The sequence below is a fragment of the Sander vitreus genome, chromosome 12 (genome assembly GCF_031162955.1).
Source record: "Sander vitreus isolate 19-12246 chromosome 12, sanVit1, whole genome shotgun sequence".
Lineage (NCBI taxonomy): Eukaryota > Metazoa > Chordata > Actinopteri > Perciformes > Percidae > Sander > Sander vitreus.
This window is the reverse complement of record NC_135866.1, coordinates 851898-877728: the sequence shown is the minus strand read 5'-3', so window position 1 is coordinate 877728 and position 25831 is coordinate 851898. Positions and strand designations below refer to the sequence as shown.

General features: G+C 42.9%; 1 protein-coding gene across 1 annotated transcript; it reads left to right on the top strand.

Moving 5' to 3' along the window:
* Positions 1–11887: 11887 nt before the first annotated feature.
* LOC144526144 (Krueppel-like factor 6) lies at positions 11888–21043 on the top strand. Its single transcript, XM_078263365.1, has 4 exons — positions 11888–12191; positions 14462–15044; positions 16152–16275; positions 18124–21043. The coding sequence occupies exons 1-4, from the start codon at positions 12090–12092 to the stop codon at positions 18173–18175; spliced, it is 861 nt and encodes a 286-aa protein (XP_078119491.1). The 5' UTR covers positions 11888–12089; the 3' UTR covers positions 18176–21043.
* The last annotated feature ends 4788 nt before the right edge of the window (positions 21044–25831 follow it).

Sequence of the window (25831 nt, the reverse complement as noted above, 5' to 3'; positions counted from 1 at the left end):
GTGTTGTACATTATCAAGCCATGCTTTTCATATGTCTCAAATACGTTTATTTTATTCCTTTGTTAAAGTGCAACAATGGAAAAGTTTGCCTTGTCTAGCTAAAGTAATAGCCAAAGTAATTTGTGTTTTGAGTGGAAAATATTTTTAGTCTTTCTCCCACTTACTTCATGTTGTCTTCACTATCAACAATCACCCACATTGGGAACTTGTTGGAGAAAACACAAGCAGTCCAACAGACCATTCACTGCTATAGTCTTCATGTCCAGCGTTGCAATTATTAAATGATTGGTTATTATTTACTTAGGACGGCTTGAGATTTGGGCTACCTTTTTTTTATTATCCAAAGAATCTACCCCTCATCTTCTGAAATTAGTATTGACCTATTATTGAGATATTGAGTTCATTAGGTTCAACACACAGTGACTGATATGACAGACAAACCAAATTACTTTCGGGTCTATTACAACAGATGTCTGATGGACGTTAAAAAACAATGGGCTAGTTTTCTTACAGTTGGGCAGGTTTGTGACTGCTGATTGGGCCACAGATAAATGCACACAACCCATAATCAGAAACTGTGCCGTTAAATGTGCCGACTTCCGTCCGGTTGTCACAGATGTCATGGATGTCACAACAATAATGTATATAGGTAGAACGTGCTGCTACTTCAACGTGCACGTGGGCAATGACGGAGATACATGGAGAGGCGTGATTGGGAGGAAGGGCCTCCCTGATCTAAACCAGAGTAGTTGTCTGTTGTTGGACTTCTGTGCTAGTCATGGATTGTCTATAACGGACACCATGTTCGAACATAGAGATGCTCATGAGTGTACCTGGTACCAGAGCACCCTAGGCCGAAGGTCAATGATCAATTTTATAATCGTTTCATCTGATCTGAGGCCGTATGTTTTGGAAACTTGGGTGAAGAGAGGGGCAGAGCTGTCAACCGATCATCATCTGGTGATGAGTTGGGTCAGGGGGTGGGGGAAGACTCTGGACAGACCTGGTAAGCCCAAACGGGTTGCGCGGGTAAATTGGGAACGTCTGGAAGAGGCCCCTGTCTGACAGACTTTCAACTCACACCTCCGGCAGAGCTTTTCGTGCATCCCTGTGGAGGCTGGGGGCATTGAACCTGAGTGGACAATGTTCAAAGTTTCCATTGCTGAAGCTGCGGTGGGGAGCTGTGGTCTTAGGGTTTTAGGTGCCTCAAGGGGTGGTAACCCACGAACACCGTGGTGGACACCGGTGGTCAGGGAAGCCATCCGACTGAAGAAGGAGTCTTTCCGGGATATGTTATCCCAGAGGACTCCGGAGGCAGTTGCAGAGTGCCGAAGGGCCCGAAGGGCTGCAGCCTCTGCCGTGAAAGAGGCAAAGCAGCAGGTGTGGGAGAAGTTCAGAGAAGACATGGAGAAGGACTTTCGGTCGGCACCAAGGTGCTTCTGGAAAACCGTTCGCCACCTCAGGAGGGGGAAGCGGTGAAACCATCCAAGCTGTGTACAGTAAGGATGGGACGCTGTTGACCTCAACTGAGGAGGTAATAGGGCAGTGGAAGGAGCACTTTGAGGAACTCCTAAATCCAGCTAATACGCCCTCTATAGTAGAGGCAGAGCTGGAGGATGATGGGGGATTGTCGTCAATTTCCCTGGTGGAAGTCGCTGAGGTAGTTAAACAACTCCACAGTGGCAAAGCCCCAGGGATTGATGAGATCCGTCCAGAAATGCTTAAAGCTCTGGGTGTGGAGGGGTTGTCTTGGTTGACACGCCTCTTCAACATTGCGTGGAAGTCTGGGAGTGGAAGACCAGGGTGGTGGTTCCCCTGTTCAAAAAGGGGGACCAGAGGGTGTGTACCAATTCCAGGGGTATCACACTTCTCAGCCTCCCTGGTAAAGTCTACTCCAAGGTGCTGGAAAGGAGGGTTCGGCTGATAGTTGAACCTCGGGTTGAAGAGGAACAATGCGGATTCCGTCCTGATCGTGGAACAACGGACCAGCTCTTCACTCTCGCAAGGATCCTGGAGGGACCCTGGGAGTATGCCCAACTGGTCTACATGTGCTTTGTGGATCTGGAGAAGGCGTATGACCTGGTCCACCGGGAGATACTGTGGGAGGTGCTACGGGAGTATGGGGTGAGGGGCTCCCTTCTCAGGGCCATCCAATCTCTGTACGACCAAAGCGAGAGCTGTGTCTGGGTTCTCGGCAGTAAGTCAGACTCGTTTCAGGTGAGGGTTGGGCTGCGCTTTGTCACCAATCCTGTTTGTAGTATTTATGGACAGGATATTGAGGCGTAGTCGGGGTGGGGAGGGGTTGCAGTTCGGTGGGCTGGAGATCTTATCGCTGCTTTTTGCAGATGATGTGGTCCTGACGGCATCATCAGCCTGTGACCTTCAGCACTCACTGGATCGGTTCGCAGCCGAGTGTGAAGCGGCTGGGATGAGGATCAGCACCTCTAAATCTGAGGCCATGGTTCTCAGCAGGAAACCGATGGAGTGCCTTCTCCAGGTAGGGAATGAGTCCTTACCCCAAGTGAAGGAGTTTAAATACCTTGCGATCTTGTTCGCAAGTGACGGGACAATGGAGTGGGAGATTGGTCGGAGAATCGGCACAGCGGGTGCGGTATTACATTCAATTTATCGCACCGTTGTGACGAAAAGAGAGCTGAGCCAGAAGGTAAAGCTCTCGATCGACCGCTCAGTTTTCGTTCCTACCCTCACCTATGGTCATGAAGGCTGGGTCATCAACAAGATCCAGGGTACAAGCGGCCGAAATCCGTGGAAGACCCAGGACTATGTGGAGGGATTATATCTCCAACCTGGCCTGGGAACGCCTCGGGATCCCCCAGTCGGAGCTGGTTAATGTGGCTCGGGAAAGGGAAGTTTTGGGTCCCCTGCTGGAGCTGCTCCCCCGCGACCCGTTAAGATGGATGGATGGCTAGGTTCATTCATTCATTCCCCGGCTATTCTTGTTTTGCCAGATCATCCACACTCTGCGGAGTGGAGGAAGGTCTGTCTAGTCCATACAGCATTCTGGTATGGTAGAAAAACGTGCTCTGGTTTATTGGCATTTCTTTAAACCAATCACAGTTGTCATGGGTGGTGCTAAGCGCCGGACGGAGCCGCTGTAAAATAGTTGTGCGAGAGAAAACTCAGATTGGACAGATAGTCTAGCTAGCTGTCTGGATTTACCCTGCAGAGATCTGGGGAGCAGCTTTTTATTTGCCGTGGTCACCAAGGCTTTTGTATCCATGTAAACATCACATATGATCTTCGCTGATTTCCCTTACAGTGCACTGAGTCTGCTTACTTGTGTTCAGCTCTGTATTTTATTTATATTATAAAACTACCTTGTATTGTTGGACTGTTAGGAATTGAAAATCTTGTTCAAAAGCACTTTAAGGGCAGGTGTGGAAGAGGGGAAGTACACTCATTCAGTTTCCTCAGGAATTAAAGCAGCATTCCTGTCATATGTTTGCTCCTCCAAGCACTGAATGTGTTAGATAGAATCCATTCCCTTTATAAGCCGAGGTCTTATGATTCTGATTCAGCAGCAGTGCATCCAAAACCCAAGATCACTAAGACATGTGATGTAATGAACCAATTACATTAACTCTGCTTGTTTTTGCAGCAGAGTCACTTCACAGTCTGTTGCTCATTGTGCCTGCTCTACGCTTTTACATACTGTACTTTTCTTTGCTCCGAATAGCATTTTGATTAGATTCAAGTGACAGTTGGGGTGCCAAACACTGAATATGTTAGCAAAATCAACTCTCTCATGCATCCAATGCTACCAAACAGCATACATTTGGGAGATGATCAATCAAAAGCCTAGACACAACATGCACAGCTTCTAACTCATTGTTATTTGTTATTATGCTATCTGACTATTCTTTCCAAATGTCAATAACAAAACCTTTTTTTTAGGCCTAATTGCAACCGTGGATTTCTAATCAGACACCAGACACTGTTTGCAAATTAAGAACTGGGCATTATCTGCTGTGTAAAGAATTTTAGGACAGCTAATTAAAAGTGAGTGACCATTTTTTGGCATTCTTTCCAAATGCGGTATTTTAAACTGTGTGTGTTGGATGAGAAACAGCAACGGTTTGTTTCTCTGCTTGATCTCTGATATTTTCTGGGGTTACACTTTTACAAAAAGACTCTGACTATGACTATGTGGCCTATGTATACCTATGTGTCCTATGTATACCTATGTGTCCTATGTATACCTATGTGTCCTATGTATATCTATGTGGCCTATGTATGTCCTGTGCTAACTGATTATGTCATTTTCAGCTGTGGTATAAATATAAAGTTGTGGTTTTGGATGCTGTACGAAGATATGATTGCAGCATCTATTTAAATGTAAAAATAATCTACAAGACACCTTAATAAATGAAATGATATGAACATAAAATTATGTTTAGTAATACTGTATATAACTGTTCTACATCGTGTGCTGTCCCATTGTTCTATATGTGGTGTTGTGTTATTCTTTTATGTTTTAAAATGTATGTTTCTGCATCTTTAAATAGGCAAGCAGCAGTAATGAAATGGACACACTCTCAAGTAGACAAAGCCATCACACATACAGTGTACAGTATAGTGCATGGGACGTATAAAGAAACACAGAAACAAGGTCTGACCGGTACAGAGCAGTGCTGCTTATCTGTTTGCTGTTTATGCTCATTATTTTGTTGCTATGGATTTATCCTGTCACAGAGCAGCATCAAACGTTGAACATCAATTACTGATTTCCAATTAAAAAACATATTTTACATATTTGGTTATAGTGCTTGTTTTAAAGGTACTTTCATATCATGCTGAAAATGAGCATGATATGTCATGCTCATTATCAGGTTCATACATGTGTTTTGGGTTTCTAGTAGAACATGTTTACATGCTTTAATGTTAAAAAAAAAAAAAAAAAGATTATTTTTCTCATACAGTCTGTCTGTATATACCTGTATTCACCCTCTGTCTGAAACGCTCTGTTTTAGCGCCTGTCGCTTTAAGTCCCCCTTTACTAAAAAGGCCCAGTCTGCTCTGATTGGTCAGCGTTTCGGGCTTTCACATCTGTGTTCTTGGAGTCTCTGCACCATCATTGGATTCGGGGAACGACTGTTACGGCACTGTAGCGCCACTTTCTACCTATATATAGTATAGTTGTGACATCACAACTGTACGGAAGTCCTGACTGCTCGTTTAAAGACACAATTTCTCTGTGGATTGAGTGTTTTGATACTTTTACAGCATTTATATAGCACCTCAACCTGCTTTATAATACAAAAGACATGGAAATCTTACTTTTTACAATATGGGACCTTTAACAGTATCTTTTTCCCATATTAATGGTCATTGTTGTCATTGTTGAACTCTGTATTTATGTTCCTGACTGTACTTTGCTTTATTTTTTTATTTTCTATTACTGCATGCACCAAACACCAAGGCAAATTCCTTGTCTGTGAAAACCTACTTGGTAATAAACCCCATTCTGATCCTGATCCATGGCAACTGTACTGATTCTTTACAGTAGATGACTCATGCTTTCTATCAATAGAACAAGAGGGATTTGATTTGTTGACACTAAATACAGAGTTTCACAGAGCACAAAAGGGTTTTTAGTGATGACAGAACAAAAGTGTCCCTTTAGAAATATTAGCTGGTGAATGTGCTGCATTCTTGAGGTGACAGTGTTGCAGAAACATACTAATGTGAGTTTCAAATCCAAATCTCACATGTTAAAGCCACTTTAGTAATAATAAATGGAAGCCAGGTGTAAATGTTACAGTAGCACCCTGGATGTGTTGTGTTTTAGGCCATTACATATAAATGACCTGTATTTTCTCAGCACTTTACAGTTAGAGAAATACAACAGGTTTTTGGGAAATAGTCTCGCTTTGCCAGACCATCCACACGCTGTGGAGCGGAGGAAGGTCTGTCTAGTCCACACAGCATACCGGGATGGGAGAAAAACGTGCTCCGGTTTATTGGCATTTATTTAAACCAATCACAATCGTCTTGGGCAATGCTAAGCTCTGCACGGTGCCTCAGCTAAATAGTCTCAGGAAGGAACTTGTTTTGGTGGAACATGTGGACGTTCAAAAGTAGTTTTAGTCGTTCAACAGAAAACTCAGATTGGACAGATAGTCTAGCTAGCTGTCTGGATTTACCCTGCAGAGATCTGAGGAGCAGTTAACCATAGTCCTCAGAAAATCCACCAGAGGTTAGAACGCCAACACAAAGAAAGAGGAAGGTGATGGACATCGGTGAAAATACATGCATCGGAACCGGAACCGGCACCGGAGCAATCCCGGCTGCATATAAAAAAGAAGTATTAGATACTGACGGCTACATACACTATGTGATAATAGTAATAATCTATTGTCCTCTGTGTATAAGGTCAACACTGAATCAAAACTGTACATAGACTCTGTACTACATTCAGTATTTTTACTATGGACTATTTGTAATGTGTTACTGCCATACCACTTAGACATCACAAACTGTATATCAACTTTTAATTTGATCTGTGTTTTTGTAGATTATTTACTGTATTTTGTGTGTTTATATTTTGTGTATTTACTGTGTAACTCTACGTTGTCTCGCAATTTATGCTTTGTCTTGGCCAGGTCGTCGTTGCAAATGAGAATATGTTCTCAATTGGCTTACCTGGTTAAATAAAGGTTTAACAAAAATAACGTATGCTGTAGGGAAGCATGACTCTTCCCTTCTATTGCTTATCATCTGTGTCACAACAGAGACCTGTCCATGTGCTTTCTGTCCCCGAACCCCATAGACTCATGACCCAATGTGATGCTGCTGCGTGCTGCAAATGTGCCCACAGCTGAGATCTCAACAAAAGAGACTCCGTTGTGGAGGCGCTCGACCGGGCCGATGGCTCAAACAATGGTGCTCTGTTCCAAATATGTTGTTTGTCACATCGCCTGCCTTTAACTCGTCAATGCCGCTGTTGTTCCGCTTGATTTCAACTTTATCCCACATCTCATGCAACTGGATGTGTAGTTGTACTCACATGTACTGTTTGTTATGCATTAGTGAGCTTAATAATAGCTCAGCATTAGTCATAGTGTTTGAGTGAGATTAAATAAAATATGCTGTGCTGGAAAGAGTGGCAACTGATAGAGAGCACATATTCAACCCAATTAAAATGTTGTTTGTCATATTAGCTAAAGGTAAGTAGTCAATTTAACTCCTCACTTAACAAAATAAAAGCCTAATTATTTCACAGACTGGATCACCTGTATTTTAAAGCCCTGGAATAATGAACTATTGAGATTTTATGACATTATGGCATTTTACAAATGAAGTTTTTATGCTAACAGGGTAATAAAGCCTGAAGCAGAGCACATATCGAGGACATAAATCTCTTCATATATCAGCATGTAGGCCCATTACCTCTGATTAATATTCATGCTTTCTTTGATCTGTGGGGAAGGGAAGTGGGGTAGCACTGATCACTACAGAGCAATGATTACATTCAAAGGAGAAAAAAAGGCAAATACATTTCTGGAAGAGTGCCAGTGTGTATTTATAACATGTAATTCTGAAGCTGTGAGATATATCTATATATATAGTGGGATCTTATATTAGAAACTATCCCCATGCACCATGGGTGGCCCACAAATTTTCTTTTTTTTTCCCTTTTGTTCTTCCCGCTAGACGAAACAAGTAAATCGGCAATGTGGTTGATGATCGTTATTGATAATACTACTAAACATGCTTTTGTGCAAATGTAAGCTCTCCTTTGTAGAAAGAAAAAGCCACAGGTGATTGAGATTTAAAACACACACACATGTGCGCACACATGCACATTATCTCCTGCAGAAGCAAACCTGTCCCTCATGATATGCCTCAAGCTGCTGCCACTACAATAACCTGCACAGCATTCTGTGAATAATCATCTTTATGGCAACTCTATTATCATTTAATAGCTTATTAAACTGTCTCTACTGTCACAAGGAGACTCATAATAATACTCATAGATCTCTGGACAGCCATGAAAAGCAGAAGTCTATCTTAATTGTTTCATAGACTGCAAAAATGGATCAGATCTTTGACGACCCCCCTGCGTCTGCAGACACCTCTGAATATCATAACGTCTGATTTGCGCTCTACAGACAGGAGGAACGCTGAACCGAAGCGAGTCTTGCTTTGCAGACTGGTGAAGAGATGTCCGTAGTGTAGCCTATGTGTGATGAAACAACAACGGAGAAATGCGTCTATTTAGAGACTGGAGCGTAGCGTCACAGCCGCCGCCAGCAGCCGGCGGCCAACGCTTCTCCTGCGGCTGCCGCTACTCCGAAGAAGCTGCGCCACTCGAATCAGTAGAAAAGTCCACTTCCTCGTTTTTGGTACGAGGAGTCTGGGTTATATAGCGCTCTAAAAATAGCGCAGATTTAGCCCAATGGGAGGCGAAGACGCTTCGGACCACGCACCAACCACAATAGACAGGATAAGACGGCTCTGGCTAGGCATTGGCCAGGGGTGGTCTGGTAGGCGGGCAGTGCGCTCCTGCGATCCCATTGGGCGATGTGCCGAAACGTAATGTAATCACATGGGGGTGGGTTTGTCTGTAATTTTGAATCGGGGGGAAGTTTACAGTGCGCTGACAGACTTTTGGAGAGTTCAGTGTTGTGCGCTCTCGGTGCGTCACACGCTCCAAACCTCCAGTGGAAGCGCACAGCTCCAGACGGTCATACATGCACGTACAGCCGAGACTCCAGCACCGCTTCGTTTTCCCCACAAGCTTGAATTCGCTTCTACTTGTGGCTGCATCTTAGGAGTGAAATGGATGTCATCCCCATGTGTAGCATCTTCCAGGAGCTCCAGATTGTGCACGACACCGGATACTTTTCAGCTTTACCATCTCTGGAAGAATACTGGCAGCAGGTAACGTGTTATTCCCTCCATCTGAACATCGTCCCGTGCAATGGTTTGATGTAGAAGTGCAAGGCATGTTGGTCATTTCGGGGAACTTGCTTCCCAGTGAGTTAAAGCCACTTTAGTAATAATAAATGGAAGCCAGGTGTAAATGTTACAGTAGCACCCTGGATGTGTTGTGTTTTAGGCCATTACATATAAATGACCTGTATTTTCTCAGCACTTTACAGTTAGAGAAATACAACAGGTTTTTGGGAAATAGTCTCGCTTTGCCAGACCATCCACACGCTGTGGAGCGGAGGAAGGTCTGTCTAGTCCACACAGCATACCGGGATGGGAGAAAAAACGTGCTCCGGTTTATTGGCATTTATTTAAACCAATCACAATCGTCTTGGGCGATGCTAAGCTCTGCACGGTGCCTCAGCTAAATAGTCTCAGGAAGGAACTTGTTTTGGTGGAACATGTGGACGTTCAAAAGTAGTTTTAGTCGTTCAACAGAAAACTCCGATTGGACAGATAGTCTAGCTAGCTGTCTGGATTTACCCTGCAGAGATCTGAGGAGCAGTTAACCATAGTCCTCAGAAAATCCACCAGAGGTTAGAACGCCAACACAAAGAAAGAGGAAGGTGATGGACATCGGTGAAAATACATGCATCGGAATCGGAACCGGCACCGGAGCAATCCCGGCTGCATATAAAAAAAGAAGTATTAGATACTGACGGCTACATACACTATGTGATAATAGTAATAATCTATTGTCCTCTGTGTATAAGGTCAACACTGAATCAAAACTGTACATAGACTCTGTACTACATTCAGTATTTTTACTATGGACTATTTGTAATGTGTTACTGCCATACCACTTAGACATCACAAACTGTATATCAACTTTTAATTTGATCTGTGTTTTTGTAGATTATTTACTGTATTTTGTGTGTTTATATTTTGTGTATTTACTGTGTAACTCTACGTTGTCTCGCAATTTATGCTTTGTCTTGGCCAGGTCGTCGTTGCAAATGAGAATATGTTCTCAATTGGCTTACCTGGTTAAATAAAGGTTTAACAAAAAATAACGTATGCTGTAGGGAAGCATGACTCTTCCCTTCTATTGCTTATCATCTGTGTCACAACAGAGACCTGTCCATGTGCTTTCTGTCCCCGAACCCCATAGACTCATGACCCAATGTGATGCTGCTGCGTGCTGCAAATGTGCCCACAGCTGAGATCTCAACAAAAGAGACTCCGTTGTGGAGGCGCTCGACCGGGCCGATGGCTCAAACAATGGTGCTCTGTTCCAAATATGTTGTTTGTCACATCGCCTGCCTTTAACTCGTCAATGCCGCTGTTGTTCCGCTTGATTTCAACTTTATCCCACATCTCATGCAACTGGATGTGTAGTTGTACTCACATGTACTGTTTGTTATGCATTAGTGAGCTTAATAATAGCTCAGCATTAGTCATAGTGTTTGAGTGAGATTAAATAAAATATGCTGTGCTGGAAAGAGTGGCAACTGATAGAGAGCACATATTCAACCCAATTAAAATGTTGTTTGTCATATTAGCTAAAGGTAAGTAGTCAATTTAACTCCTCACTTAACAAAATAAAAGCCTAATTATTTCACAGACTGGATCACCTGTATTTTAAAGCCCTGGAATAATGAACTATTGAGATTTTATGACATTATGGCATTTTACAAATGAAGTTTTTATGCTAACAGGGTAATAAAGCCTGAAGCAGAGCACATATCGAGGACATAAATCTCTTCATATATCAGCATGTAGGCCCATTACCTCTGATTAATATTCATGCTTTCTTTGATCTGTGGGGAAGGGAAGTGGGGTAGCACTGATCACTACAGAGCAATGATTACATTCAAAGGAGAAAAAAGGCAAATACATTTCTGGAAGAGTGCCAGTGTGTATTTATAACATGTAATTCTGAAGCTGTGAGATATATCTATATATATATAGTGGGATCTTATATTAGAAACTATCCCCATGCACCATGGGTGGCCCACAAATTTTCTTTTTTTTCCCCTTTTGTTCTTCCCGCTAGACGAAACAAGTAAATCGGCAATGTGGTTGATGATCGTCATTGATAATAGTACTAAACATGCTTTTGTGCAAATGTAAGCTCTCCTTTGTAGAAAGAAAAAGCCACAGGTGATTGAGATTTAAAACACACACACATGTGCGCACACATGCACATTATCTCCTGCAGAAGCAAACCTGTCCCTCATGATATGCCTCAAGCTGCTGCCACTACAATAACCTGCACAGCATTCTGTGAATAATCATCTTTATGGCAACTCTATTATCATTTAATAGCTTATTAAACTGTCTCTACTGTCACAAGGAGACTCATAATAATACTCATAGATCTCTGGACAGCCATGAAAAGCAGAAGTCTATCTTAATTGTTTCATAGACTGCAAAAATGGATCAGATCTTTGACGAGCCCCCTGCGTCTGCAGACACCTCTGAATATCATAACGTCTGATTTGCGCTCTACAGACAGGAGGAACGCTGAACCGAAGCGAGTCTTGCTTTGCAGACTGGTGAAGAGATGTCCGTAGTGTAGCCTATGTGTGATGAAACAACAACGGAGAAATGCGTCTATTTAGAGACTGGAGCGTAGCGTCACAGCCGCCGCCAGCAGCCGCCAGCAGCCGGCGGCCAACGCTTCTCCTGCGGCTGCCGCTGCTCCGGAGAAGCTGCGCCACTCGAATCAGTAGAAAAGTCCGCTTCCTCGTTTTTGGTACGCGGAGTCTGGGTTATATAGCGCTCTAAAAATAGCGCAGATTTAGCCCAATGGGAGGCGAAGACGCTTCGGACCACGCACCAACCACAATAGACAGGATAAGACGGCTCTGGCTAGGCATTGGCCAGGGGTGGTCTGGTAGGCGGGCAGTGCGCTCCTGCGATCCCATTGGGCGATGTGCCGAAACGTAATGTAATCACATGGGGGTGGGTTTGTCTGTAATTTTGAATCGGGGGGAAGTTTACAGTGCGCTGACAGACTTTTGGAGAGTTCAGTGTTGTGCGCTCTCGGTGCGTCACACGCTCCAAACCTCCAGTGGAAGCGCACAGCTCCAGACGGTCATACATGCACGTACAGCCGAGACTCCAGCACCGCTTCGTTTTCCCCACAAGCTTGAATTCGCTTCTACTTGTGGCTGCATCTTAGGAGTGAAATGGATGTCATCCCCATGTGTAGCATCTTCCAGGAGCTCCAGATTGTGCACGACACCGGATACTTTTCAGCTTTACCATCTCTGGAAGAGTACTGGCAGCAGGTAACGTGTTATTCCCTCCATCTGAACATCGTCCCGTGCAATGGTTTGATGTAGAAGTGCAAGGCATGTTGGTCATTTCGGGGAACTTGCTTCCCAGTGACAACTGCGTGTAGACGTGCAAATGTCAAAGTTGTTTACGGAACTCCACGTTTTATTTAATTCCTATCAATTTCACCGTTTAAAGTCGCCCTGCATGCTTTTTTTAGGGGAAGTGATGGAAGTTCCCTTAATGACAGATCTCTTTTATTCCTATGACATTTCCATATGCTCTAAAAGTGTGTCGGTGGTACAACACAGTGAGTTTTAGGTACATTGTTATACTTCCATGTGATTATTTTGAATTTCTTAAAATACTACTATGATATGACTATATGATCATTTTAAAGTGACTTGTAGTTTTTTTTTATGTTTTAGCATTCTTATAGATAAGGTAAGGTTTGCTTGTTGCTGATATGTTCACATATGATACATCGGCTTGTGATCGTATGAAAACACGCTCTGTTGCAGATTTAGCGACTGAGTAGCGAGCCGTGCGTCTTTGCGCGGATCTCCTCCTCTCTTTCCACTCTCCCCCTCTTTCTCTCTCTCTCTCTCTCTCTCTCTCTGTCTCTCTCTCTACCTCTCTGCCCCTCGCTCGCTCTTGCTCTCTGTCTCACACATACACACATATACACAGATGACAGGCTGACAGAGAGAAAGAGAGAGAGCCTGATTTCTATTCCAATTTGGCTCGACAACGCGGCCCCTGGGTGACAGAACAGTGGAGTTTTATACTTGAAGCGAGGGGAAGTCGCTTCTTGTTCGGGCTGGGGAATGAAATGAATTGGCAATACGCTTCAGTCTCCTTCTATCTCTCCGGCTATTAGATCTCCTCGGGCTTCGGGCCAAGTCGCCCTCCCAGGCATTTAAAGCTCGCCTGGGATTTATCCAGCACTGCTGACGACAAACATTTGCCTTGAATGCATTCTCTCTCATTACCAAATTACTACGATGTTACCATAATATTCCTATTTTAGACATAAAGGGTGATAACCTGTAGAGTGACCTTTCCCTACCGTAGGCATTGGTTACATGCGTTCCTGAGTTAAACATCATTTATTGACCTTAACATGCTTTATGGAAGTTTGTAATCCATTATGATATCACTATATGATTTGAATGTTATTGCTGATGCTTGTCCTTTTTTTTAATGAAGTGTTTCTATAAAATGTAATAATGTTACCTCAGAGTCTGCACACTCTTTTAAATAACCCATGCAGCTCTGTATGTTGCATAGAGGGGTATTCCCTTCTCAGGGAGGCTCATTTTAATATTCCAGAGACCTGCCGAGGTAAAACTCCAGAATTCACTTTAAAATAATATATATATACGTTTTCTTCTTACTTAATTTGTTAATCATCTTGTGACCCTTCAGATGTATTGTGTGACCTGAAGCTGGGGGTGTCACTGTTCCATTCACTTCAATAGTCATTCAGTTTGGCTGTACATTGTGATCTGCTTCATTTGGAAACTGCACGGGCCTGTTAGCCGCCCTCATGTCTGGCCTGTGCTCGCTGACTGCAGTGAGTTGAGGAAGTGCTCTCTCACTTCCTCTTTAGAGAAAATAGGCCCACAATCCACAGCGACTCTTGCAGTATTCATGGCCAGCTCTTTATGAACCCCCATGAACCAGACCTCCCTCCTCTCAGTCCCTGGTGTGCTATGTTATTTCTAGCAATGCCTCCAAATGCATTATTAAATCCACATTATGTTGAATAATTGATAGATTTAAAAAATATACAAGCACTTCCCTAACCCAATGGGGGGGAGCTCTGTAGCATATGTAAATTTCATGACAACTCCAACACACACCTACACGCACCCGCACACACAAAACCACACAAGCATTCGCGGATAAGAGTTCTTGCATGCTCTCAGAAGGAAATGTGGTGCTTGTAATCTTCCCTGATAAGGACTCAGAGGGCACTCTTAGAACATACTTGACTATCCTCTGCATAGGACATTGTGTCTCGCCTCATTCCTGCAGGCAGGAAGGAAGCAGGGCCAGTGGTGTTTCAGTGTCACAGCATTTCCCCCTCCTGCTGCTGCTGCTGCTGCTAAGAATACACACAGTGTAGAGTGGAACACCACAGTTTGTGTTCCCCGTGAATAGAAGTCACTTGTTTTGGTGGTGTTTTAGGGACTTTCCTGTTGAAGAGAAGCGTTGTGTTACAGGCCTCAGGCTCTGTGCACCCGTGAACTCACTGCTATCTTGTCTTCCCTCCACACAGACCTGCCTGGAGCTGGAGAGGTACCTCCAGAGCGAGCCCTACGTCTCAGCCACGGACCTCAAGTTTGAGAGCCAGGAGGACCTGTGGAGCAAGCTGATGCTCGCCTGCGGGGACAAGTCCAACGAGTCGGACCCAAAGATCCCCCGCATCAAGGAGGAGGAAGACAATCAGGACAGCCAGCACCTGGACGCCGGCGGCTTCAACTCGGACGCCAGCAGCGAGGCCTCGGACTGCTCCGAGGAGCTCTCCCCGACTCTGGACTTCTCCTCCAGCTCTATGACTGACATTCTGGGCGACGGTGGCGAAGACCTGGGTTCGGCCATCATCAGCACGCCGCCGTCCTCACCGGAGCTGGCCAAGGAGGGCTCTGTCGCCAAGGTGTGGAGTGGGATACAGACTGTGCTGCACTCACCTGGGAAAATAAGGACTGGGGGCATAGAGAGGAGCGTAGAGAGGTCGGGACTGACCAGCGGGGAGGCGTCGCCTGACGGCAGGAGGCGGGTGCACAGGTGTCACTTCAACGGATGCAGGAAGGTGTACACCAAGAGCTCGCACCTCAAAGCACACCAGCGCACGCACACAGGTAAAGAAATGTTTTATCACTGCCATGCAAATGTCATGAGTGCACACTCACAGGAGCCCTGACAGGTTATGACATCAGGTTTTCAGTTTTTTTTTTGTTTTTTTTTGCAAAATAAAGCCTTAGCAACTCATCTGAAGAGTGAAAACCTCTGGAAAGTGCGAGTTAGATGAACTTCGGTATTGATTTCCTGCTCAAAGTGCTGAAAACACTCCCACATGCTTTGAATAGTTTGTCAGGAGGAATGCCCTCAACTGTGACCTAATTCACACAGAGGAACGTGACTTCATGCAGGGGAAAGGGAGACAGAGCGAGCGAGAGACGGGAAGGGGGGAGGGATGTGCCTTTGTGGCCGAGCAGCACCCAGAGGATGTGGATCCTGAAAACAAATCAACAGTTCTCAGATTTCACCGTGGGAAAAGACTCGGAAAAGTTACCCGTTTGCATTCACAGTCCAAGAAAAAACAGAAACAATTATGAGAATCTGACATTTGCAGTGTTTTGTCCTGGGTTCAATGTGAGCAGTTTCCCCAGTCACCTTTGACCTCTGTCAGGCTGTTTACAGCTGTGCCTCCCATTAGCAGAGGAAGTCACATTCCTAGCATTCTTCACTGACCATGTTAGCCACATAGTTAATGGCCTTCAGGACCATTAAGAACAGGCTCTATTTTTTCCTGCAGCTCGCCCCCATTACATAAGCTGTCTACTCGAGCAGCTCCTTAAAGCTGCATTCCACAGCTCTGAAAAACCACAAGGCACAAGGTTGTTTTTCTCTTCAACTTACAGTAGTCAGCTCAATCTGCCTAGCACCTTCTTGTACAGGGTGATATTTTCTTTGAAATCAGCACTGTAAATAACAATGACGGCATTGGTCACGTGGCAAAAAAGTAAAGGGACACAGAGATAAGATTCAATGGAAAAGGTTATTTGCCAAAACGCTATCATGTCTATAAACCTATGTATGAGTGAACTGTCAACAAACTAACAACAGGTTTTGTGGAGGACAGAAAGTGGCAGAGATGAGATGGCCTTTAAGGTTTTGAAATCTTTAAACACCTTTGACAAAGAATGCACTTCCTGATCAATGTTATTCTTTTTGATTATTTGCAGGTGAGAAGCCCTACAGGTGTTCATGGGAGGGCTGCGAGTGGCGCTTTGCACGAAGTGATGAACTCACTCGACACTTCAGAAAGCACACTGGAGCAAAGCCATTCAAATGCAGCCACTGCGACAGGTGAGCACGCTGGAAAGTCAGTGAATGTTCATGAAAGTTGACACGTAACCTGAGTCACCTTTAAAGTGCTCATATTATGCTTTTTGGGTTTTCCCTTTCCTTTATTGTGTTATATATCTTTTTTGTGCATGTAATAGGTTTACAAAGTGAAAAAGCCCAAAGTCCCCCCAAAGGGACTTACCATCTCCAACAGAAAACACTGTTCACCAACTGCTCCAAACAGCTCTATTGTAGTCCAGCCTTTACTTCAGAGACAAACGTGGTCACTTTGGAACACACGTTATAATGCTCGCCTAGCTGCTAGCATGGCACGCCCTCATACTCTGCTTCTGACTGGCTAGTAGTCCTTACCTAGGTACTGTCAGGACACGCCCTCATACTCTGCTTCTGACTGGCTAGTAGTCCTTACCTAGGTACTGTCAGGGCACGCCCTCATACTCTGCTTCTGACTGGCTAGTAGTCCTTACCTAGGTACTGTCAGGGCACGCCCTCATACTCTGCTTCTGACTGGCTAGTAGTCCTTACCTAGGTACTGTCAGGGCACGCCCTCATACTCTGCTTCTGACTGGCTAGTAGTCCTTACCTAGGTACTGTCAGGGCACGCCCTCATACTCTGCTTCTGACTGGCTAGTAGTCCTTACCTAGATACTGTCAGGGCACGCCCTCATACTCTGCTTCTGACTGGCTAGTAGTCCTTACCTAGGTACTGTCAGGACACGCCCTCATACTCTGCTTCTGACTGGCTAGTAGTCCTTACCTAGGTACTGTCAGGGCACGCCCTCATACTCTGCTTCTGACTGGCTAGTAGTCCTTACCTAGGTACTGTCAGGACACGCCCTCATACTCTGCTTCTGACTGGCTAGTAGTCCTTACCTAGGTACTGTCAGGGCACGCCCTCATACTCTGCTTCTGACTGGCTAGTAGTCCTTACCTAGGTACTGAGCATGTGTGACTCCCAACAAAGATGGAACAGAAGTGAGATGTCTCACTCTGTAGCTAAAACAGAGAGCTCAACACACAGGGTGAAAAGAGGAGCTGCAGCAATGTGCAGTACGACTAAAATATAGTGTTTTTTTGAAAATTAAACATGTAAACCTATTCTGATATAACCTCTAAATACAATTATGAACCTGAAAATGAGCATAATATGAGCACTTTAACAAGAACAAAAAGGGAAAAAGTTGGATTGTCAAGATTACAAGCAGCCGAGGAAGTCAAGAGTTTTTATTTTGTGTGTGGCAAACTGTCTCTTGAGCAAAGTGTTTGTTTAATGCCTCTTTCAAAGGTTTCCCAGAATATTAACTGCCAAACATCCCAGTGAAGCTGTAATCCCCTTCTCTTTACCTTTGATGCTAAGCACTCACTAACAAAGACCACCACTTATGTCTGCAAATTGGTTTATCAAAATGACATGTTAGGTGGAGGGGTGAGTGAGGGTCAGGAATGGGCTGATGGGACGGGGTCGAGGTCAACAGGTTGGATGAAAAGAAAGTTGAATACAAAGTTGAATACAGCATTTTTTTTATATTCAGGCCAAGTGACAGGAACCCCGATGGAGCAAAGCATGGGCTCTGTCCCTGAACCTAACACCATGTTCATGTCCTATCGTACATACTAAAGAGTAGGCAAAACAGAAATGTCTAATAACAGACATTTCTGACATCTAAGATGTCTCCTAGTTGGGTGAAAACAACTACTACCGACAAATGTGAATGCTCAGAAAAACAGGAGGTTTTCCCTTTTCTTCATTCAACCATATCTCTGGATATAAGAAATAATGTATTTATATGAAAACATTTTAGTTCTTAAACCCAACAGCTAAATCTCCTCTCTGTTTTCCCTTCCCAGGTGTTTCTCCCGTTCTGACCACCTGGCGCTGCACATGAAGAGGCACATCTAAGATGGCCTCCGTGTCCAGATCTCTGAGGGATGATTCTGGTTGGTTGTCCTGACCTGTGGGGGATCAGCGAGGCCGGCGTGTCCTGGGAGCGTTAACAGGGGCACCGCTGTGTTCCAGTCAGTGGAAAAAGATGAAGCAACGCAGGCTATTATTTGCACCATACTTAGTGCCTCCAACACCTCGCTGTGGAGATTGCTCTTGAAAGGCTTTACGGAGGAGCGGGGGGCAGGGAGAGAACCTAAAAATGTAAAAAAAAATATATATTATAATAATTGGGGAAAATCTGGACTGGAGTAGATGGAAAAAGACTCTTCTGTATGGTGTTCAACGCTTTTTTCCTGGAGGATTATGGGACTCCAGCAGGGGTGCCGTTCCTCCAATGACAGTGTGTTTGCCTGTACGCATGGGGACTGTGAGTGCCTGTGACTGGATGCCTGTGCTGGCTTTATGGAGCGGATGGAGCTTGCATTGTGGAACTGCGAGTGAATTACATGAAGCGGGTGATGTTATGCGAGGGAGGTTTGTGGGGAGATATTTGTGGTCTCATTCAGAATGAATGCAAGCAAAAAAAAAAGGTTCTGTCTGTGCTGTTTGAGTCTATCGGCTGTGGACGGGAGTAGGGACATGTTTTGCAGAGCTGATTTGCTAGAGAGCGCCCCCTTTCTGCCCGGATGTGGAACTAGCTCCTTATTCAAACACAGGAGGTTGTTTTGTTTAGTGCAGCTATTAAATGTGCAATGTATTACGTAGCCTGTCTCAAAACATACACGCTATAAAGCTCATTTTGTTGTCCATTGTGTAAGCTCTTTATCTTAAAAACAAAACAACAAAAACAACGGTTATACACAAACAGTTATTTCCATTATAACAGAAGTTGCATGGGATCTTGGGATATGTAGCTCGCCTGTGTGCTTATAGGACAGCAAAATTCCCTTCAAGAGCAGCTACCTTCATATTACTCAATATCATAGTATTGTACAAAACACATAAGGCAGTCATTTTGTTTTTATTTTAATTTTCTTGATAAGTTGGGAATACCACTATTGCTTGGCAACTGTCTTGATCGCCGGCTTTCCGTTCCTTTTCTTCACTTTTGCTCTTCTCTTTTGTTCTATCTGTAAATGCACTGTTGACCTTACTGATGCCTTATGTAAGTGGCCTTGTCCTGTCAAGTAGATCTCTCTCTCTCTGTCTCTCTCTCTCACTCTCTCTCTCTCTCTCTCTCTCACTCTCACTCTCTCACACACACACACACACACACACACACACACACACACCAAAAGGGGGTTGCAAGGCACTAGTGCGTTATTGAATTGCTTTATAAAGGCTCTGATCTATACAGTCTGCCTCCTCTTGCCACAGACTCCTCTAAACTCCTGAAAAAAAAATGAAAAAAACTTAAATATCAGCTTCATAATGACTGCCATTTTTACATTTCTGTGCATTCTTTGTTGAACATATCATAACTATATAAAATATAAATCATAAAAAGCAACTCAGTTTTGTAAAGGTTTACTACTTTGTAGTATAAGGTGTTGTGGATGCACTTCCGATGGACTGTAACTTGCTGTCAAAGGTACAGAGTCTTGGAAATATGTTCTCATGAAACGTGGCATGCTCAGCCACCAAGGTTATGAAAAAATTAAGATTTACTGCAAAGAAAACATTTTCGCTGGGGCCATTTCTATCTGTTGATATGTCCAAAGCTTCCAGTCTCTAAAGAAAAGCTTGTGTCCCTAAGAATAATGACTGCATTCTGAATACTGAGTCTTGTTTGATGTTGTAAGTAAGTCTCGCCCTCAGGGTGAGTCAGTATCTTTACTCAGCCCTGGTTTAAACAACCCTTGATCTGACTAAACGGTACCAAAACCAGTCTAACCAGTTCAGCTGAGCTTTGCTGCAGGTCTAGAGGTTTCTGTCTGTGTCTGCAGTTGAACTGAAATAAGACCAGGACAAGATGTATGTCTGTACCAACTTCACTATATGCATGTTTTAACTTTAGTTACTGCTCATGACTTCAACGCACTCCTCTGTGGGTTGATACAATTCTCTGATCTTTCAGGTTTATTGAAATCTGTTTCACAATTGGACAAACTCATCACCATTTTAGCTTTTTGTAGAAAACATTTTGGAGCCATTGTGTCTTTACTGGATAAAGTTTTGTTCAAAGTAAGTCACATGTAAGTGTTGAAAAAGAATCTGCTTTGAGGGTATGGCTGATTTAAGTGGTCATAAATCTTGTTGATGTCTGTCACTCAATGTCACAGCTGTACAGGAGAACCTGGTCAACATTAAAGGAAGTCCATACACTGAGAAATGTCAAAAATGCAAAGATATGAACATTGTAAACTAAGAATTTTGTAGGGAAACTTCTATTTTGAAAGGCATTGGGACCAAAAACAAGTGCAGTGTGTTGTTTCTAAAGATGAACTAATAAAGGCAAGAGGCGGATGAATTATTGTAAAATAGACACACTCCATTCTCCTTCATTTGCTTCTGTAACGGCATCAATTGCATATACACCTGTGGCCTATCATCTTTCAAGAAAAAAAAATTAACTTTTTTTTAAACGTGAATTGTTCTGGACACTTGAATTGTCACCGTTTTGCATTCTATTGCCCACAAAGTATTCTTATTCTCATTTTATTTTTTGCAATGTGATGATCAACTTTTCAAAGACCTGCGAAGACGCCCTATCTTTAGCTAGAGAATCTTTATTGGATAAACATGGAGATGAAAATATGAGGCTCTATTTTTGTTTGTTTTATGGCATAACAAGATTTTTTCATTTGAAATTGTTTTGTAAAATAGTTACTGTATGAATGTATTTTTTATTGGAAAATCGATAAAAAGAATTTATTGGATCTACATGTCGTTTTTTATTGTTTTCTTTCCTGCAGCCCTCCCAGGACACAGTCAGCCAGGAAGTCTCTGTTTATGGGATAGTCAGTAGATTCTAGTCAGGGTTAGGGTTAGGGTTAGGGGATTCTTCAAGTAGAACCAGGGCCACGTAGGCCTACTTAGATGGCAGCTATCCATCATTTTATAACCTTTATATTAAAGGATTATTCTGGTTTATTACAAATTGCTCTTATTTGCCTGGTTTGGCCATAAATGCTATCAGTAATAATAACATTGACTGGTGTTATTTTATATTGTTTTTATTGTCAATAAATCACATAAAAAAGACCAAATCCAACAATGCTTTAGTCCGTCTCTCAAAACGTCAGTCGCAACTTACCCTGGTCTGGAATTACAATGCAAATATTTTAAAACTGTCTCAGTAATTCCCCAAAACAGCTGGCCACTAGGTCAAACAGGAATAAATAATGCATTTTTTGGGGACTATTTTCAGCAGCAGATTAATCCACAATTCATTAATTGCTAAAATGGTAAAGCTAAAAACAGCAACATTGCTAAAGAGAAATCCAGTGGGGTCAGAAACACAAGCAATACGGTCATACAGGTTTGAAACAAACCCCATATTATATTTCCCCACTGGGATCTATAAAAGTATGGATATTAGCCAGCAAACTGTACAGTTGTGACCCAAACTGTTAACTAGCCTAGAGTTTAGAGACAAATTTCCCATTTTAACTCCAGTTTTGGGTTGACATTGCATTGTCGTGTTCTCAGATCTCAGTACTTTGCTGAGTACAGCGTTATCATGACTGATAGAAATGACGGCCAAAGCTGTGAAAATAAGACCCAACTTGTAATAAACTGGAGTTATCCTTTGAATACAGTCATCTCATGATCCAATCCTCCCTATGGAAGCAGCTGGGATACTTAAGGCATGGAAAGATCTGGCAAAAATGACAATATTATGTAATTCTTACAGATTCATGATCAGGATATTGAGATGGAAAGCTTATCGCAAGATCCACGAAAGAGCAACGATAGCAGGTAAGTGGAATGTGCATGTGAGGACAATCTCTGTCTCCGGCTCCAGCCAAAAGTGGCGAGTTTTCATCTTACGCTCCAAGAAATGTATGCAAATTAAGTTGTGCCACAAACAAATCCCTGATAAGAGCTCTGAACACTACACAGACAAATAGCCTCTTCATCTCCGATTGCAGGCACAAAGTGCTTCAGCTTTAACACTGCTCCGCCGAGCCTGCCACGCTCCGTACCCCAAAGCCCCTAAATAATTGAAGCACTTTTCCAAAAATATATTTATTGCTATTTTAATTTAAATTGCCAGAACTAAAAACTGTGCAATGCAATAAAATAAGTAAAGAAAGGGAAAAGAGTATAAATAAAGAACAGTCATATTTATTCAAACTGATACTTGCAGGGTATGAAGCTTCTCATTTCCTGAGGAGACTCCCTGGTGACAAGAAATCTTCTGAAAGGCCAAAATGTTCATGCTGTCTTTCAAAGGATCTCATATGTTGCATTGCCGCACTGTCAATTAATTTATGGACACAATAACAGAATTTATATCAATGAAATAAGCACGGCTGTGACAAACTCAAACATGGCCTTACTTATTTCTAGATATTGTATTTGTATTTTAAGAACCATCAGACTAATGGTTGTGGTCACAGCTAGTTAAAGATACAGAGCATGCATTGCAAACATTAATAAAGCCTGGCAGGTATAGTAATTTAAACTCCACAAATGTATTTAATAAAGAGAGGTCAATTGGAAAATGTGTAACAATATCTACTGAGATAAAGCCAATAGAGACTTTGGTGATTAGACTCCATTTCAATTAAGAGCGACTTCATTTTAAGAGTGAAATAGGTTTAATGAACATGTGTATAATATGTTGATATGTTTAGAGTCTTTGCGATTAGACTCCATTGCAATGTTCATTTATAAGGGTCATAGAGGCCTTGGATATATAGGAATATCCCCCCGATGGAGGTTAGACACATGGTGGAGGTGATGACGTGATAAAGGAAGCCTGGAGATCTGGATGGATGTTATGTGGAGTGGGGCTTCTGATGGATGAACCCTGGCTGCTGGGAATGATGAGAACTGGAGGTGAATGGGGGGGACGAGGGTTGCATCGATTTTTCCCTGAAATGACAACTGACAGCAGCAGAAGTAGAACAGATTTGAAGTTTGAATGCAACAACGCCATAGCTCAAAGAGATTGTGTCAAATCTGGTTGGTTTGACTGAAAGAGTAAACGCCCACATTCAGCTGATGACAACACAGCTGATTAGGTTGGGAGAGAGAGAGAGAGAGAGAGACATGTGAAGCATAGAAGTCTTCCAGAAAGAGTTTATGCTGAGCTTCATTAAGATGTAGCATCTTTATTCAATGTAGGCCTATGGAAATATATCATAGGACAAGACAAGATCCCTTGGAGTTTAGATGTTGCTGCTGATGTTTTCACCTGTAAACCAACCAATTCAAAAAATATTAGGTCTTAAAAATGTCAGAATTAGCCTAAATCCACCATTCATCATTTGTGTGTATTTGTAGAACTTGTAAACTCTTCCTGATGTCATTTTAACCATAATTCCTTAAACCAATACACAGGACATGAACTAAGGATCCTACAGCCATGCCTGACTAGACTAGCCATCAACCTGTTACTCCACTTCCTCCCGCTACAATACCTTCACTCCAGTTCCTCTATAAATCTAATTTGAAGGAATTATTTGAGAAGTAGGGAATAGCAATTCAATGTCAAATGTATTTGAGGGAGAAAATGTACATTTCAGGGTCGGAATTAGGAATTGTTGCACTGAAATTTTCCAAAGTTTGAGCCTTGATACCTGATGGGCTTTGTACGCAGCTAACAAGCATTGGTTTCCTTTAACACAGTGTTCCACAACCACATTTGTTTTCATATATTATTAGATATTTGTTTTCATATATTATTAGATATTTGTTTTCATGCTGGTCGTATTATTTTATTTAGCTGTGTTTGTCTGCCACACCTTGAAGACTGGTCCGTGAAAATATGTCTTATGTGGCGCAAAAAATGTTGGGGGCCGCTGCTTTAACAGATATTTTTATATATACCATTTTACAGCACCTGCATTGTAAGTAGTACAGTACAGTTATCATGGGGCAGCTCTAGTGGATATCAAACACTTTGCTCTTCTCATTTGAATCTGTGCCCTGGTTAAAGCTTGAGCAAAGAGTATTTAGAGACAGTATTCATATTCACAGCTATCAGTGATCATTCAAGCTGGACCAGGAGAACAAGATCTTCCCCACAGCAGGGTTTCACATACACATATGTATATACACACACAGTCCTCCCCCTCCTCAGGGCTCAAATGTCCTGTGGGCCTACAGGGGGTTGCTTGTTGAACCAGAAGGAAAGTGGAGGTCAGTGACCCCACATGGGGATGGTAGTCCGTCAAGTCCTTGTCACCTGGGAACCTTCCGGCTGGAATTCATTCATATCAAGCCACAAAAAGCCAAGACTGAATCCTGCAAATCTGACACATTCACCAATAAGACATATTGGACTCCAGTGGCTTATAATGCTCCATTTACATTTGGGCAATTAGCTGATTTTGTCCAGTGACTTTGAATTATTGCAAAAATCCTAAAATTATATCAGCATAAGTAAATATAGCTACAAAACTATGGTTTTGATTTAATTCATCCCGGATTGAAGAAACCTGTCTCTTGCCACCCTGATACAATATAGGTGAAAATTACAATAACAGAATTCAACAGCAGTTCTTTCCAGAAACGGTCCCTGTTACTCTGGATAATCAAAAGAACACACTGTCAACAGTTTTTATTTTTATTTTATTTATTACTGGTTTATATTTCAAGATGAGATAGAACATTGATGATGAAAGAGATGTGTTTACATAAAGTTGACTAGGTTTAAACAGAAAGCAATCTGGGGCTTTTTTCTTAGCTTGAAATAGAAGACTGAATAACCAAAAGAAAGATCCAAATATACACTTCCTAATTACAGCCCACAACCATAACTTTATTTCTATTATATTGCAAAGTTTGTAATTTGTGTGGACTTTCCATTGAAAAGAGTTCCATGAGAGCCAACATCCATTCTGCTGAAGCTCTAAATATCTACGAGCAACCAGGATATCTGGACAGGAAAGGGATGCTCTGCTGTATTTCTGCACAGCAACATGATCCAGTTCCGGTTTCCAGTTCCAGACGGTTTATATGCTCAACAGTGTCCAGGATCTATCTATCTATCTATATATATATTATATTTTGTAGGAGCATTTGGTTTTGTTTCTCTCTTGTACTTAGACCTGTATAGCTGTCCCAACCCTGTGTACAAAGACAGTGATGAAGAGGTCTGGGTGTTTGAGGGGGCGGAGGCTCTGGCCAGACTGTGGGTTCGGTGCCTGATGGATGGGAAGTCTTCTGCCTTCCTCCCCCTCTGAAGCCCCCCCCCCTCCTTCCCTTACTCTCTCCTTCCCTAGGTGATTAACAAGCTCATTATTATGGCATACTGATAAAAGGAGGCCATCATTGTTTCACGGCACACTGACAAAGGAATTCCCCCCCTTTCCCTGTCTCTGGTTTGGGGTTACGTAATGCAGTCATGGCATGGTGAAATAGGTGGCCCACTGCCAATGTTTTCAGTGGACCCCCATGCTGGAATCTACTCCAAGATACTGTCATGGCCACATAGCCTACAAAGTATACTAGGTTGTCAGTGAACCAAGTCTATCTCTATTTCTATCCTGCCATGAT

Excerpts from the sequence above, each read along its gene's own strand:
- LOC144526144 (XM_078263365.1), top strand. The coding sequence starts at position 12,090 with ATGGATGTCATCCCCATGTGTAGCATCTTCCAGGAGCTCCAGATTGTG. Across the intron at positions 12,192-14,461 it reads TGGAAGAGTACTGGCAGCAG|ACCTGCCTGGAGCTGGAGAG; the intron begins GTAACGTGTTAT and ends CCCTCCACACAG. Across the intron at positions 16,276-18,123 it reads AAATGCAGCCACTGCGACAG|GTGTTTCTCCCGTTCTGACC; the intron begins GTGAGCACGCTG and ends TTCCCTTCCCAG.